An 18,166-nucleotide genomic window follows, 5' to 3' on the forward strand; every position below is an offset into this window, starting at 1 on the left:
CAGTCCACTGTGGGCAGTGCCATCCCTAGACAAGTGGGCCCAGCTTTTTAAGAAAGATAGTTGAAGCCAGGGCAAGCAAACCTGTAGACAGTGTTCCTCCAACATGTTCCTCTGTCCCGAAGCACTTGCCTTGAGGGCCAGCCATGGCTTCCCTCCATAAAGGACTGTCACCTTCAAGTCGTTAAAGAAACACATTCCTTTCCCAAGTTGATTTTTGGCCATGGTGTTTTGTCACGGTAACAGAAACTAAACTCAGACAAGCACATGGATTCACTAATTGATGGCATCACCGGGAAACAATCTGATGCGGTAAGTGCGAAGCCTACCTGCCAGTCATTCAGAGGAGGAGAGAAACCAGTCTAGAGCAGAGTCCAACAGACCTGCGGATTAGGTGCAATCTGGGCATCTCAGTCCACTTTTAACAGCCCAGCTGGAAAAGGCATTTTAGAGACAGTTATGGGACTGCAGTTAATGGACTAGGTAATGGTGTCTATCTGGCAATTACTTTTCATTTGTGAGACGGTTCTGTGGTTACAGAGGCATTATTTGTTGATTTTGGAGATAAGAGCTGAAGCATTTAGGGACTAAGATCATGTTAATTGTCCTTTGCCTTTGAATACTCTTGGGGGGAAAACTGATGATGCCAACACAGGAAAACAGTAACTCAGATCTAGAGAAAGGAGGCCAAAGTGAGCTGGTGCCTTAGGGCTGTGGGCCTTTATTACACACAGGGATGTGGGCATTAAGGTCTCATGATTCCTAATCAGAGAGCAGAGGGCATTTTCTACATGTTGTAATTCCAAAGACCGTCAGCCCCTTTGTTTCAGAATTCAAACTAGAGGAAGTCAAAGGAACAAATGACGGTGACCCGACCATGTGCAAGTCAGTGCTAAGGGCTCCCCACACATGGCAGTGACCCAATCTTTTAAAGGTTTTCCACACATGACAGTGACCCAACCATGTGCAAGTCAGTGCTAAGGGCTCCCCACACATGACAGTGACCCAGTCTTTTAAGGGCTCCCCACACACTCTGACCTTTCAGAAACAAAACTATTTCAAAGTTCCATAAGAAAACATGAGCTCCCAGAGCTAGTCTGTTTTCATTTTAAAGAGTAACTGTACTGTCTCCGATTCTTCTCCTGAAACTCCAGATCAAGAAGACCCCAAGAAGGAGAAGCTGGGAGAGTTATAGAAAACTTGACCTTATTCGGTTCTTGCTTACACCTATGACAAAAGATCCGAAGTCTAGAGCCTCAAGCTTAGCTGAGAAAGAACAGGTGTTCTACATTTACGTTTAAGAGGAAACTTCCAGATCATCCTAGTAAAGCATATCTATACTAAATCTAACAGTCCCAATTCAAAGAGTGCCTGTCAGCTACCACGGATTTCTACGGACAGTAAGTAGTTTGATCATACTCCTCAGTGTGCAAGATCTCCACTGGTTACCTGCTCTGAGGACCCAGCCCATGCCTGAACGTTCACCCCTCAAGAGCAGCATTCCACCCGTGACTGACTGGCTCTTGCTTGCCTAAGTTCCTACAACAGAGAAAACCAACAATGCACACTGTGTGTAAACAGTTCAAACCTTCAGCCCAGGCACTTATGCAGTGTTCGTTAGTGTGTGCACGGCCAGTGCAAAGAGCCACACCACACAGAAGTAAACCTCCAGCACAGACATTAATGTCTTAACAGGAGAGATTCCCCCCTCCACCAATTCTTCAGACTGTACCCTTTGTCAAGAAGCCTGAACAAGGATCTGAAGAACACATAGGCCAAGGTGACCCAGGTCACAAATGCTAACACCTAACCAAGATCCTTGTACTTCTAAGTGCCCCAAAGGCGTCAGCTGCAAGGGATCAACCTGTCTACATGGCCACTTCATGCTGTGTAAGGTATTTATATCCACAATGCCAAAGTTGGACTCTGACAACTGTACGCCAAGACTCAAACTGAGGCCCAGGTACTTACTGACTTAGGCTAGAAGTTGAAGCTTCATTTTCAGCTCAAGGTGGTACCAAAGATGCGGTACCTTCCATAGTCCCTGCCATCACAAAAGGCCTCTGTTGGCATGAGGACATCCACAGGCTGTTGTGTCATCTGTGTGGGGCCGGTGTCCTCACGGGCCATGTGTACAATAAGCATGAGATACCGTGACTCACTGCCCTCCTGCCTCACCTACCCTGACTGCACACTTCACTGTGGTTCCGACGGCAGGACCTGTACCTGCCCCATTGGAGAGTATCCACGAGGACTTCCTGGGTAAAGGGAGAAGCCTGCTGATCCCACCTGCAACTGCTGACCGAGTTCCGGTTGCTGCTTCAGTGGCACCCTCGATGCTTGAGCAATACCTACCTCACTGGCTCCATGTGAGCAGGATAATGGCCGAGGCGACCCCTAGCACCTGTGGGCTCCCCTCAGCCATCTCTTACGTCCTTGGCTCTTTCCTGACTCCTAATGCTCAGGGTTGGTGTAAGAGCCTTGACCCTCATGCCTAGGCCCAATTTGGCCTTGTTTATCCAAAGAGAAACTTCTGGGATCTACTGTGACATGACTGAATCCGTCCGTGAGGTATGTGTACAAATATCAGCATCAAATGCCTGCTTTTCTACTAGCCCAGCATTCCTTGCCTGCCATCCCTGAGCCTGCTTCCCTTAGCCTCCTCTCTCCACACTAACTTGGCTTGTGACTTCTAGTGAGCATCCTCTGCTACGTCCCCAGAGCCCCTGTGAAAATCAGAACAGGAGCTTCCCCTGAATGCCCAAGGGAGAAGGATAAGGAGCCCACGGCACCTCTAGGAGGAAGAAAACACCCATGCCTGGGCTGGCAGGCCTGGGCTACTGGACACTCCAATCACACTGCCCTTAAGAGTTCAAGTCAGTATACTGACTCCGGTAACATCCCAGCCCGGGGCCTGCAACAGTGATGGAGCAAGGCTGCGGTGTCTAAACACAAGGTGAGAGCCGGAGGAAGAGGAGCTGCAGGGACTCACTGTAGACTAGGGACAACAGCGGCTCCGCCTCCTTGAGCTATGGGTCACCGCAGGGAAGGGACCTCTACAGGCTTGCTGCCACCGGAACAGGCTAAGGAGAAAGAAACAAGGGAGCAGCTGCCACACGGGACGGAAACAGAATCCAGGCAAGGTGAAAAGCAGAGGCCAATACAAGAAGCAACAACTTCAGGGCGCATTTAGAATATGAGTTTCCAGTCACAGTAGAAGGGTTCGGGAAGCAGAGAAGGAGTGGGCCCCGTTCGCACAGACTTTAATTAAGTTATTTCTCAGGGACACTAGAGGCTGCAGCAAGCTCTGCAAGGGGAAAAATAAAGTTCAGTCCTGGCCATGAGAGGTGAAGCTAACAAAGCTGACAGCCAAGGGACTGTGGGGAAAACTTAGTCAGTAAAGTGATTGCCACACACGCACGAGGACTTGAGGTCAATTCCCAGAACACATGTCCAAAATGCCAAGCGTGAGGGTACATACTTGTGATCCCAGTGCTGGGGAGGTGGACACAGCTGGATCCCTAGGGCTTCCTGGCCTACTAGACTAGCCTAATCAGTGAGGTCCAGGCCAGAGAGAGGCCCTGTTTCAAAAAAAAAAAAAAAGCCAACGTGAACTGAACACAAGGAAACAAAGGCACACGGGCGTACACACTTGGGTATACACACACACGGGCATACACGCTCGGGTACACACACGTACACACACGGGCACACATACACACACAGGCGTACACACTCAGGTACACACACGGGCACACATACACACACAGGCGTACACACTCGGGTACACACACGACATACATACACACACAGGCATACACACTCGGGTACACACACGACATACATACACACACAGGCATACACACTCGGGTACACACACAGGCATACATACACACACAGGCGTACACACTTGGGTATACACACACACGGGCATACACGCTCGGGTACACACACGTACACACACGGGCACACATACACACACAGGCGTACACACTCAGGTACACACACGGGCACACATACACACACAGGCGTACACACTCAGGTACACACACGGGCACACATACACACACAGGCATACACACTCGGGTACACACACGACATACATACACACACAGGCATACACACTCGGGTACACACACAGGCATACATACACACACAGGCGTACACACTTGGGTATACACACACACGGGCATACACGCTCGGGTACACACACGTACACACACGGGCACACATACACACACAGGCGTACACACTCAGGTACACACACGGGCACACATACACACACAGGCGTACACACTCAGGTACACACACGGGCACACATACACACACAGGCGTACACACTCAGGTACACACACGGGCACACATACACACACAGGCATACACACTCGGGTACACACACAGGCATACATACACACACAGGCATACACACTCGGGTACACACACAGGCATACATACACACACAGGCGTACACACTTGGGTATACACACACACGGGCATACACGCTCGGGTACACACACGTACACACACGGGCACACATACACACACAGGCGTACACACTCAGGTACACACACGACATACATACACACACAGGCATACACACTCGGGTACACACACAGGCATACATACACACACACGGGCATACACGCTCGGGTACACACACGTACACACACGGGCACACATACACACACAGGCGTACACACTCAGGTACACACACGGGCATACATACACACAGAGGCATACACACTCGGGTACACACACAGGCATACATACACACACACACAAAGGCATACACACTTGGGTACACACACACATACACACAGGGCATACATACACACACACATACAAATGTACCAGTCAAAGTTGCATGAGGTCAAGGCAGAGTTGCGAGCCTGGGGAGGCTGCTGGAACAAAGAGCCTCAGAAGCAGCCAGGCTTCACCGTGACCCTGCAGTTAGTTGACAGCACTTCAGTGTTCCCTTGGCCTCTCATTTTCCTAAAGGTTAGATTATCTTTCGCCCTGCACTGTTCCGGAGCCAGGCATGGGAGCCCAGCCCACAGGAGGCAGAGGCATGACCAACAAGAGCTTACGGCTAGCCTTGTCAATTGGACAGAGCAAGACTGTCTCAAACAAACAATGAACTTGGAGGGGAGAAAAAAGAATCACCTAACATTTCTGTCATTGTTGAGAAAATCAAGACTGGATGCCTGTGACCCAGGTGACAAAAGACTCCATTGGCCCCTTATGCCTTGACATCCCATTCTATACAGCGCTGATTTCAGACAGAACTGTTCCAATTTCAGGTGGAGAACTATGTGGCTGTCCCTTTCTGACCTCCAGGTGAGGCTGGCAGGGAAACCCCCACCTCTACCTCATCCATTCTCCACATGGGCAGCCAGCCCCAGTGCTCAGACGGCCAATCTGCTCTGAACAAAGGATCCCTTTAATAGCCCTGGACTTGGCCACAGTGGAGATGAAAAACAATCTTGCATCCTGAGTGCTGGACTGTGGCCCAGGGAACCAAAAGGGAGAAGGGCATCTCGGCACAGGCATCTCAAGAAAGCACTGGTGAATTCCCGCTGAGGGAACGCTAGGCCGCCACAGGGCAGCTCTACCAACACCAGGTCTTAGAGCCTTTGGCAGCTGACACCACCAGGTCAGAAAGACAAAGACGGGGGAAGTACTGTCTCCACAAGGACCCCGAAGTTACCATGCAGGACAAATATGCCATGCAGTCTCCCCGGTCTTCCATACCATCACTCTCTGTCATGTCTTGGGTCAAGGAACTTCCACTGTTCTCTTTCCACAGTGAGAGTTCCAACTCCTACCCTAACTTCTGCCTGAGAGACTGGGATCTGCTGAGACCTGGGTTAGAGAACACTGAGGAGACAGGCTGGGGGTGAGGGGAGGACGCTTGCTGGCCCAGGGCTCTGAAGGACACAGTGAACGGAAGGGAACACATTGCAAAACCTGCACTTGTGCTTATGACCAAGGTCTAACGACACCTCAGAGTTTCCTCTGACTGACCACTGAGGGCTCTCCCTGGACTCCAGTCTTCCACTGCAGGGTACAGCTATCTGCTTCATGGACATGCCATGGTTTTGAAAGATGTGTTAAGGTCAGGAGGAAAGAGAATGAAGGCCATCGGGGAAATACAAAGTCATGAGACAAAGTATTAAACCACAGAGCAAACAGAAAACAGCAAAGAAGTAAATTAAAAAGGGGGGAGGAAATAGGGGAACCCCGGAAAGGAAAAGGCCCCTTCACCCCAGAGTCTGGTTGAAGAGTCAAGAATTTCAGTACATTAACAATATTTGCTTTGGAGGTCATCTACACAAGACATGACAATGCTGCTGTACAGAGATACTTCAGGGGAAGAATGCTATCATAGCCATGGTCCATGGCTATAGCCTAAGCACAGGTGACCAACGATGCTTTAATCCCTGCCCAGCTGAAAACCTGCAATTTTCGGATACTCTCACAGGAAACCCCATGGTAAAGGACATATCTTTACCTCGTTGTGCAACCCTTGTACCCAAAGTTTCATCAGACTGTTATTCTACCCAAGGCATCCCAGGAGCCACTTTATGACCCCAAAATACAGAAGTGGGGGAAAGAGTCTTGGAAACCCTTTGAGCCTAGTCACTTCCCCTGACTGCCTCTTTCTGCTAATCCTCAGGTTTAACTCTTTGTTAAAATGTCTTCCTAACAGATTCCGACTCCAGGGGCAGGAGACAGCTCAGAGGGGGCCTACCATCAAGGCTAATGGTAACTCAATACCCAAGACCTGTACTAAGTAAGAGAACAGCTATCCTCTGACCTCCACGGGCACACAGGTTCTGAAAAGAATTCCTCAGGCTGCTGCTGGTGCCAGTACAGATTGGAGTCTCCAGTCCAGGGCCCTGTCGCTCTGATGGTAAGAGTAGGAGCCCAGAGCAAGATGCCAACCTGCCCCAGCCTGGACCAACCACCGCGTCCTTCGTGTTCAGAGAAGAGGAGAGGGGAGGGGAGAGGAGGGGAGAAAGGTGGTGGGGCATTCTCATTTACTGGTCTAGAATGGAGGGGCCCTCCATTTCTGGGTCCCTTCCTGGCACTGATCCATCAGGCTATACTCTTTGTCTTTCTAACTTGCATCTTCCTTTTTATCTACTCTCTAAGAAAAGTCCCTGTTTTCATACAGATTGGAAGAATTTAGGACTGAAATTTCCTGAGTTCCTCTAAAATTCTGAATCCAATTTTAACCAGATCTTACTGACAAACTAAGAAACAGGACTGCAAATTCAGTTTTTTAAAAAAATGTCTTTTAAAACCTACTTATTTAGTTTTATGTAATTGAGTGTTTTGCCTGTGTGTGGGTGCATATGTGCATATGTATACATATGTATGTGCATGTGTGCACGCATGTATATGTGTATGAGCATATGTGTATAGATATGCATGTATGTATTGCGTTTGTGTGTGTGTATGTGCATGTATGTGTGTATATATCACACATAGGCCTGGTGCCTGAAGAATTCAGAAGAGGGTGCTGGAGACCCTGGAAATGGGGTTGTGGACAGTTGTGAGCCACTGTGTAGGTTCTGGAAACTCAACCTGGCCCTCTGCATCTTCTCTCCAGTCCATGGCTAATTTTTTTTTTTAATACAAAGGAGTTAGGTTAAAACAAGACCAAAAAAGAAAAAAAGGGAAAAGAAAACCCCAAAGGCAAGAGGACTTTCTAAATCCCACTTCTAAGAGCAGAGATCTCCTGGAAGGAAGGGAAGGAGGGGCAGCGCCCTGTGTTAAGATGCCTCTGCTGAATAACTTAACTCCATAATAAGTAAAATAATAATACTAATATGTGAAATAATACTACTAATAAGTGAAGGAACTATTAGAAGCCTCCAGATAACCGGGAACAGACGCTGAAAAGCCACAGTGTTGTCTGTGGCAGTTAAGGGGTTAAGAAAGGAAAAAGGGTAGCAGAAGGGCCCAGCTACAGGACACTTGTAAGTTTGGCACCTGAGCACAGGCCCCCAAACTCACTTAAAGGTGAAAGGAGAGAGCCAGCTCTACCAAGGTGTCCTCCGGCTTCTGCATGCACAGCATGGCACGCGGGCACCTACGCACAATTAAAAATAGTTTTCTAAAGGTCATCTGAGCTGAATGGGAGGGGGCAGGATATAAGGTGGTGTTTTGATAGGGATGGAATTTTAGAATTCCAGGATTCATGGAAAGGGTGTCATTTCAGATTAGCAGGAGTGGGGATTCCTGGAACCAGCGACAGGGTTGCCCTGGAAAGGAAGAAGGGAAACACGGGCTTTTCCTGTCCCCACCTCCAGGACAGGTTCCTCTCTGCTGGTGCATAGGCAGGCGGCAGTTTGAGTTCACAGTCAAAGGAAAAAACCATCTGGGTGGAGTGTGCGCCTCTCACTCATCCCCCACAGCACAGGCTACTGTCAGTGCCGGGAGGGGACAGGTTTGCAGACACTCAAGGCTCTCTGGGACACATCCAGAGAGCTAGAGGGAAAGAAGGAAAGGTCTGTAAACAACCCTCCAACATTTGCTTCAGTTCTAGGTTTCAGTCTATAAACTTATTATTTTTAATAGGCAGCATTCAGTGGTGTGTGACATCTAGTCAGTTAGACAACAGGGGGGCAACATCACTGACAGGCAGAAGATGCTTTCTCTGGGTGGGTGGGGGAAGTCAGAGAGCGACATGGGAAGAGGCCTCAGCATGCAGGGTCTCCTGCCAGGCAGAGGTACAGACAAAAGATGGCCATAGGGCTAAAACACAGGGGGCCAGCCGGAACCTGATGACGTGACTCCTTGGCAGCCACCTGCACTCGAGAGCATTCCAACACAAAATAAAAAGAGCCTTGGAGAAGGGATAGAAGGTTGTCTACTTATGCTTCTAAAACTGCCAGCCTGGTGGTGGTGTTAGGGAGCAGCTGGGCTTTCTGTGAACACTGTCAAACCACCTCAACAATAAATGAGAAAGCTAGGCTTGAACACTTCTAGGTCTCAACTGGGTCAAAGCTCAGGAGCACTGTGCTCCAAAGTCTGGCTCAAATCTGTCCAAGCTGTTTCACCATCATTCTGTCCCCTGCTCATAACACACTGCCACACCCTAGGGAGAGCATAAGTGGCCCAAAAGGCCAGGGAATATCACGAGCAGTATGGGAAACGCAAGCGCTAATGCACACAGAAGGCTCACACTGCCACTCAGCCAGGGCATCAGTAAGAAAGCAGCAATCGCCAGCATCACCCCCGTCACCCCATCCCTGCACGTCAATTACATGTGTAAGGAAACTCAGTTCAAAAAAACAGAATATAGTTTTAGATTATCCTAGTTAGGAACTAAAAGCACAAAAACAAAACCAAGAAAGGCCTTCCCTCTGCATCTGTAGAGAATTGTTCCAGTTCCTCCCAAGGATCCCAAATCTCAGATAGATACTCATGTTACTTATATAAAATTTTATGCTGTGGTGTTTGCAAATAACCAATGCATATTTTCCCATATAGTTTAAATCACATTTATATCTCTCCTAATATTTAGCCTAAACATTATATAATCACTATTGTACTGTACTGTTTAAGAAATAATATCAGGTGAGGATAAAACACTCTACATGATCGATACCAACATCATTTTTTTCCCCAAATATTTCTGATTCAGAGTTGCCAGAATCCATGGAGCCACAACCAGTGGATGTGTTAAAAATAAGCAGAGTCATATCCCCAAACTGAGGGGAGGAAGAAAATTCCACTAGAACCTATCCTCAAGCAGTCAGCAGCGTACATGGGGGAATCGGCTAGCTACCAAGGAGATACAGTTAGAGATCACAATTAGATACCCACGCAAATACTACCCTTGACTACCTGCATCACCATTAGGCACTAAACCAACCTCCCAGGCGGCACCGCAAAAGCCTTGGAGGTGGGAAAGATGTGCATCTAACTTTGAAAAGCTTTTACCAGCCAGGCCTTCTGGCTCAGGCCTATTAATTCCAGGATCCAAGAGGCAGAGACAAGAGGACCACAAGCTCAAAGCCAGCCTAGGCAACTTAGTGAGCTGCTGTCTCAACAGAAGAAGTAAAGGGGGACTGGGAATGTATTTAGTTGTTGAGAACTTGACATGCACAAAGCCCTAGGTTCAATCCCCAACACCACCCTCTAAAAGTTTACCAACTTCTCCAGAAGACCATCCTGTCCCGTTCCCCCAAACACACAAAAAAATCAAACATACCTGGCTCCAAATATGTCCTTTTTGGCGAGGTCAATTCCAGAAACAACTTTTACTCTGAGAATACGGGATTCCACCTGTTAGAAAGAGAAAGGGAAAAATAACAAGGTTAAAACTGACCCTTAATAGACAACTGTCTCAACTGGAAGCTTCAAGTGGGCAATTTCTACTCAGTCTGACATTGAAATATACTTCAGTTCAAGCTCTGGCGATTCCTGCTCACAGTTAAGTTCAGAAGGTGGCACAGCTGGTCTACAATGCTCAGACTCCAACCAGGCATGGTGACATAATCCTGAAACTCAGTACAAGTTTCAGACCACTTACACAGTGAGGTACAGGCTAGTTAGGGCTATGTATCAAGACCCTGATTGTGTATATATAAATCTGGACGGGAGGCTGGCAAGATAGCTCCGTCAGCAAAGAGTCTGCTACACAAGCACGGGGCCCTAAATCAATCCCCAGAACCCACAGAGAAGAACCAGGCATGGCATGAGTTTGTAATCCCAGTGCTGGGAAGGCAGGGTAGGTGGATCCCTGGGGCTCACCCAACAGCAAGTCTAGCTGACTTGTTGGATTCCACGCCAGTGAAAGACTCTGTCTTTAAAGAAAAAAACAAAACAAACAAACAGAACACCAAGGTAGATAGATGGCATTCTGAGGAATGACAATGGACACACAAAGGGAAAAGATGTTAAGATTCTGGAAGCTGCAGCATGCAGATTAACAAAGCACAAGTTCAAGTCGAAGTAGGCAGGTCATTAATATCAATTACTTCTGATATTTGTGGAAATATTGCCCAGCTGTACCCAGAACACAACCACGGGAGCCACTGAGGTGATATCTTCTAATAACCAGGTACCAAAATCACTGTAATTCTATCCTTCAAGTGTATGTATTTATAAATGTGACCAGAGATAGAAAAGAAGGAAGTTTTATGTGGTGAAATATTTCTAAAACAAAACAACCAAGTGTTTTTCAAGCTGCAGTTTTACTGAGCAAAAATAATTTCCTATTTCTGATACAAAGAAGTAACAGCCTCATTCTGAAAGGTAACCTCAAACTGGCTAGTCAACTTTTCATCATCCATCCAGTCATCAACTTCTTTCACTCAGTCTAGTATTTAAGTATCTTTTACACAGTGGGCACTGCACTTGGTCTTCAGATAAAAAACAGAAATACGTTCCTACATCTACTTACTAAAAGTAACCGACACCAACACACTGGCAGCAGGTGAGAGGTCAAAGGTTGAGGAACACCTGAGGATAGAGGTGTGGCATAGAAGGAAGACTGAGCCCAGGACACAGAAGTCTGAGTTTGGGTCACTAGTAACATAAACTGAGATGAAGAGCCGTGTCCAACATGCCTAGGCAGCAAATCAGATGGCCAATGGGAGAAAGGCTGGGTCTGAGCTGAGACTTGAGAGCTTGTTAGCAGAGGGCTGGAGGTCGGTGTGACAGACGGTAGCGCGTGGAGAGTTAGCCAGGAAGAACAAAAGGAGGTGATGACCAGGAATGGAGCCCTTGGAACACTAGTGCTGAGCAGTCGGAGAGAAGCAACTAAAAATTCATCTGCCAAGTAAGTTAAGACCCGGGAAGACCTATATGACATCATAACAATGAAGGAGAAAGACAGAAAAACAAAAGGCGGATCAAATCTGGTACCCTGCCTTTGCTAATGAACCACCGACCCACAATACATACGGGCCAACCACACCGTGTGCTTGAGATGACTTACACCTCAGGAGTCTTCCACCCCTCCACCCCACGAATCCACCCTCCCCCACTGTTCCTCTCTCTCTCCCTGATGTAACACTGCTTCCACACAAATCCAGAGAAGGATGCAAAAACGTAAAGCAAGATCTCTCAACATGTCTGTGCTGGAGCCATCAGCTCGGCGGTGCTTTCCTAGACCTGGGCTCACTCCCCAGCATCCAAAACAACAGCAGTGTTGGACATCCACAAAGGGGTGGTCAGGAGAGGGAATGTAAGGGCAGATTCGGCAGGGATAACCAAGACACCATGCTACCTTAGTACAACAGTCTCCCATGCGGCTACCAAAGTGCCTCTGAGTGTTGCTGGAATCGCCCTGTCCTGTCTCTTGTATATTTACAGACCAGAGATCAAGAATTCTTTCTGTGGCACATGGTGTTCTGCAGGCTCTTTTCTCTTTCTTGCCAAGCTGTCCTTTGCCCCTGGTCACATGGTGCCTCCCAGAGCCTTCTCATATTGAGGGATGACACAGTGAAACCATTTTTTATACATGGATCAAAATCTGGTTAACGTACTTCTGCAGAATTCTTTGTCTGACAAGGGTATGTGGCTCGCTGGTGCCCAATGCATAAAAACGGAGAGTTAACCATGTACCTACCAAATGAATGGATCCATGCCTAATCAAAGAGGGCACAAGGAACCTCAATACTGGAGCCAACAAGTCTCCTAAATGCAGCTATGCTGAGGGTTGTAGATGGGAGTGGGGGACAGGAGAGTGGAATTTGAGGATACCACAATGGATGGAAACTGTTAGACAAAGTGACACATTAGTCCCAGGTGCCACTCAAGGGAGACCAGGCAGCAAAGGTGTGAAATGACACCTAGGTAGAGGAGCAGGAGCCTGTAAAGCCACTAGTGCTGCTTAGGTTCAGCTCAGACACAGCTGTGGCTGTCCACACCTGCAATGGTGGCTGTGAAGATGGAGAGATAATGTCTATGATGGAGCGCGAGGGACTAATGGTCACTCACCACAGAACAGAAGAAAAGCATGCTGGTGAGAAACTGTTCATGCTCCTCTCAGAATTTTCAGAAACCATGGGGAGAGTCTTGCTCAGCAAGGATTATTTGATAGGGACCTCGACCCAACTGTAACCAGGTCGGAAGACAGGCATCTGCATTCCCATTGAATGAAGGGTCCTACTTAGGCAGCCTGCTTCCCAAACTAAGAAAAAAATCAGGCAACATTTACATGAGTAAATGATGAAAAATAAGCTGAAATAAAGAGGAAGCTAGAATTTTCTAAGGGAAATCAGTTCTTTCACTTCATAAATGTGAGCACCTGTTCTGAATCTAAGTCAAAATATAAGAAGATACTGAGGTCAACCTGCCCCGCAGCCAGGCTTCCCCTGCTTCTAAGAGGCAGCTCCCCAAAGCCTGCATAAAACAGGAAACACAGCCTAGCAAGAGCTTGCTAAGGGAGTGGCAGGGGGTATCTCTAAATCCCCTAAAATTTCATTCATGCTCTTTGTTAGACAGAATCTCATTTATAAACCAATCCAAAGTAAATCACCCCAGGCGTGGAGGCACACACCCTAAATCCCAACACTCAGGAGGTAGAAGCAGGCTGATCTGAGTTTGAGGGCTGGCCAGGTCTACAGAGTGAGGGCCAGGACAGCCAGGGCTGTTACACAAGAGAAACCATGTCTTGAAAAAAACAAAACAGAACGACAAAAAGGAGGAGGAGGAGAAAAAGAAAAACAAGGAAATCGCATGTGAGGATAAGGGAGAAGGAACAATGAACAGAAGCACTTGTCACACCAAATGTGAGGACTTGAACTCAGATCCTTAGAGCCCTGGCACAGGGGCATATCTGTAATTCCAGGGCTCCCATTGCAAGACAGAGGTGAAGAGAGAATCTCGGAAACTCCCAGAAAAACTAGTATGTGTATGCAGTGATTTCAAAGTGGAAGGCTAGTTTCTGACCTCCGCGTATGTACCATGGCACACGTGCACACACCCACACCCAGACAAACACACCCACACCCTCACACACACACTGAAATATCTTTTAAGTCATATATAAATATAAAAACAAACAAAAATGTCTTGAGGGTTGGCAGTCAAGACTCATTTTCATCTGAAATGAAATCTAAAAAGCTTCTACAACAGGCAGCTAATTCCATACAATGAGACACACCACTATCATCTAAAGGGCATAAAATAACTGTAGAAGTGGCTCAGCCAAACTAGACAACCTGAGAGTTTATATCCCTAGAGAGAAAGAAAGAAAGAAAGGAAGGAAGGAAGGAAGGAAGGAAGGAAGGAAGGAAGGAAGGAAGGAAGACCAAAAAATAATAGAACACACCACCTCTGGGTACAGTACCACACGCCTACAATCTCAGTGACTAGGAAGTAGCGATAAGATGGACCCTTGAGAAATCCTAGACAAACCATTTCAGTGAGAGACTTAGCTCCATGTTCAGCAAGAGACCTTGTCTCAAAGGTAAGGTGCAAAACTCCTGAACAAGACCCTACATCAACCTCAGCCCTTCACACATGTTCTTGTACATGCACATGCACACACACACACACACACACACACACACACACACACACACAAATATGTAATAAAGACTGCTTGGAGGCTGAATCTAGAATTCCAACCAGACCTTGAAGAAGGAATTTCCAGAGTCAGTTCACTAAGCACTGGGTCCTGAGACCAGGACCATGCAAAGCTTGACCCTAAGACTTCTGTAGTCTCTCCTCTGCCTGCTCACCTGCCACACCCCCACCACTATGATGCTGAGCGAACATAGTTGGAGTTTGGACCCAGAGTTCCAGCCAGAATGCCGGATCAATAGGTTGCTCAACCTTTATCAGTGACACTTCCTGCAACAGATGAGAATTTAAACAGAGTCCCACAATTAGACAATGTGCGGAAAGTGACAGACTTTGGAACGTTCACCCCAGAATAGGATGCCTTTATTCGGACTCCTCCCCTTAAGGTTCGGGGATCTATGCAAGAAGGGGTGGAATGACTGTAAGTGCCAGAGGTGATGAAAGTGTCTTCCAGATACAACAGGACTGTGTACCTACGAGCTCACAGACACTGTGGCAGCACACAGGGGGCGCACTGCAGAAGATCAAGCCAGACAGAAATCCCAGCACAGAGAAGGCAAAGCAGAACAAGTTCTGCCCCTAACCAAGAAGCTATTTGCAATTGAAAATGTCTGGGAAAGAGGAAAATCCACTTCCTCCAATGGAGTGTCATTCATTGGGTCTATCAACCACATTCCAGGGCAGCGCCACACCCAGGAGGAGTTGCCCAACATAAATAGTACTCCGTGTGTGTGTGTGTGTGTGTGTGTGTGTGTGTGTGTGTGTGTGTGTGTGTGTAGTTTTGAAGTTTGGTGGGGTAGGGAGGTGGTGGAGGATCTGGGAAGAGTTGGAGGAAAGGAAAGAATGTGACCAAACTCTATTGCATGTAATTCTCAAAAAAAAAAAATTAAAAATGTTTTTAAAACAGGTATACTCACACACACAGTATATTGTGATGTCCCTCCACCCAATGAGCACTTACTGAATACCCACCATACAGTATCTTGGGACACAGATGTAAGTAAGACAGAGTTCCTGCCTCAGAGAACTCCAGAGTCTAAAAGAGAGGCAGAAAAACAGACTGGAAATACACAGTGTGACACAATTTCTGATGGCCGGCAGTACATGCTCTGGAGCCGTGACAGTCGGTGAAGCAACCAACCAAGCGTGGCCAGTGGTAAAGAAAGGCCACTCTGCAAAGAAGACGTTTGAGTGGAGACTTGGGAAGCAATGTTGAGGTGAAGTAGGAAGTTTCAGGCAAGGCTGACAGCAAACACAGGGACAGACCAGTTAAGAACATGCCCCACAGGGCACTGGGGTGTGGTGGGGTCGGAGACCAGACAGGAATCCTTGGAAGAGGGTGGACTAATGCCAATCATATTGATGGGAGCTATAAAAAGTGGGTGACAAGCATGGCTTATAGGGAACAGACAGCAGGGACAGGAGGCAAAGAGCGTGGTGAGGCTTCCAGCAGATAGAGATATGTAAATGACCAAACCAAGCAAACAAAAGTATGTTCCGCAGGGCACATGGTGGTGTGTTCCTGTAATCCTGGTACTCAAAGACCACGGAAAGTCAATCATGGGCTCCAGGCCAACAGGGACAGAACAGTTAAACACTGTCTCAACAACACAAAGTCACAAAACCAAAGTTCAAAATGAGGTATCTGACTCCCAACCTGGTGTGGGGTATACACCTTAACTCCAGCATGGGAGAGGTGGAGGCAGGTGGATCTCTTTAAATTCAAGACCAGCCGGATCTACATAGTGAGTTCCAAGACAGCCAGAACTACATAGAGACCTTGTCTCAAAACAAAACAAAAACAAAAAAACCACCAAAAACAACAACAACAAACCAAATTAAAAACGTAACAAAATAAAGTGTCCAGTTAAAAAAAGAAAAACTGCAAGATGGTAGTGGCACACTCCTTTGATCCCAACACCTGAAAGGCACAGGCAGGCGGATCTCTGTAAGTTTGATGACAGCCTGGTCTGCAGAGTGACCCACCATAGGGAGCCAGGCCCGCTACAAAGAGAAGCCCTGCTCCACAAACAAACAAACAACAATCAAAAAGAAAAGGCAACATTAAAAATGAGTTAGTAGCTAAGCAAGTTGCTGATAAGCTGTTTCACCTTTCTCACCAGACTCACAACTAGACTACATTTCCCAGACTTCCTTATGGTTAGGGAGACATCATATGATTAAGTTCTGGCCAATGGAATGTGGACAAGAATGATAGGGGCTTCTGCCGATGATTCATAAGTCATCCCCACAGGACACAAGTCTGCTTGCATGCCCACCTCTCTGCTAAATGGAGGAGAGCAGGCATGGTGGTCTGGAGGGGAAACTTCATGAAGCGTGGAAAGAGAAGCTCCACAACGTGACCTGCTGCCCATCCCGGGACATCGTCCTGTCCCACAGAAAACCAAAGGCTGATGTAGCAGGGAGCCTGCCTCTCTATGCAGCATCTCATTATTTTTTAAAGGCAACACGGCTGAAGTTATGGCTTAGCAACAAGTTGACACTCACAGCTGGGGATCCCAGATCCCACAAGATGGCAGCAGAGAACCAACTCCCGAGCTGTCCTCTGCTCCCCGCCCCCTCCCCACCACACCAGCCCTGACAGACGCACACCTGCACGTGCTTCGCACACACAACACTTAATATTTTAAAAAGTCAATGGCAGCATCTATGCAACAAAGTATCTAGAAAAGATGGCAGAAATACTGACTACAGGCCGGGCAATGGTGGCGCACGCCTTTAATCCCAGCACTCGGGAGGCAGAGGCAGGCGGATCTCTGTGAGTTCGAGACCAGCCTGGCCTACAGAGCTAGTTCCAGGACAGGCTCCAAAGCCACAGAGAAACCCTGTCTCAAAAAACCAAAAATAACAACAACAGAAAAACAAAGAAATACTGACTACATCTGACGAGTGGGTGACGTCTTCTAGTTTACTTGAAGTTTTTCCTTTTGAAACATATTTTCTTTCTTTCCTTCCTTCCTTTCTTTTTTGAAATACACACTTCCTCGAGGTTGTGGCTCCACAGAACACTTGCATGGCCAGCACCACAAAGAATGAAGGGGAACCCCAACTTCTACAGAAGTCTCAGAATAGACAAACAGTTAAAGGGAATTTAACAACAGAAGTCATAGGTAGAGGACACAAATCCAGCTTGCTGCCATTTCTAAGATGAACAAACCCATGAGTTTCTGTTCTGTTCTGCATACTCACAAAGATACAGACGTGTATTACTAGGAAGATGTGACATCGTATGCGGTGAGCAGCCAGCAGCCGGGAGATGGGGAGCGGAGAGGGCCTTCCTTGAGCACTAACTGTCCACAGCAGCTGTCATGAGAAAGCTCACTCGCTCTCTAAGGTCCAATAAAAATCATTTTTTAAACAGTAAAGATTTCTTATCTGTGTTTCCTGAAAATGACAAACTTAACTAGAGATAAGCAGCCATCAGCACTGAGCGAGGAAGCAGGGAAAAGGTGTGTGACTAACCTACCACATGCAGAGGGCCCGGGGCTGAGCGACTGGACTTTATGAAGCAGGTTATTACTTTCATAAAATCTATGCATGATATTTTGGTCCTTGTTTATGACTTTAGTGGAACCAAATATTTATCTAAGGTGACTTG

At 47.3% G+C, this 18,166-nt stretch overlaps 1 protein-coding gene across 4 annotated transcripts in view; it reads right to left on the reverse strand.

The window, feature by feature from the left end:
* Nedd4l (NEDD4 like E3 ubiquitin protein ligase) overlaps positions 1-18,166 on the reverse strand; it is a 315,839-nt gene that overhangs the window by 209,547 nt on the left and 88,126 nt on the right. For all 4 annotated transcript variants that reach the window (XM_075968476.1, XM_075968470.1, XM_075968469.1 and 1 more), the window contains exon 2: positions 10,223-10,296. In XM_075968476.1, the coding sequence (XP_075824591.1) occupies positions 10,223-10,296 (74 nt within the window). The remainder of the gene's footprint in view (positions 1-10,222; positions 10,297-18,166) is intronic.

This window comes from Microtus pennsylvanicus, chromosome 4, assembly GCF_037038515.1.
Source record: "Microtus pennsylvanicus isolate mMicPen1 chromosome 4, mMicPen1.hap1, whole genome shotgun sequence".
NCBI lineage: Eukaryota > Metazoa > Chordata > Mammalia > Rodentia > Cricetidae > Microtus > Microtus pennsylvanicus.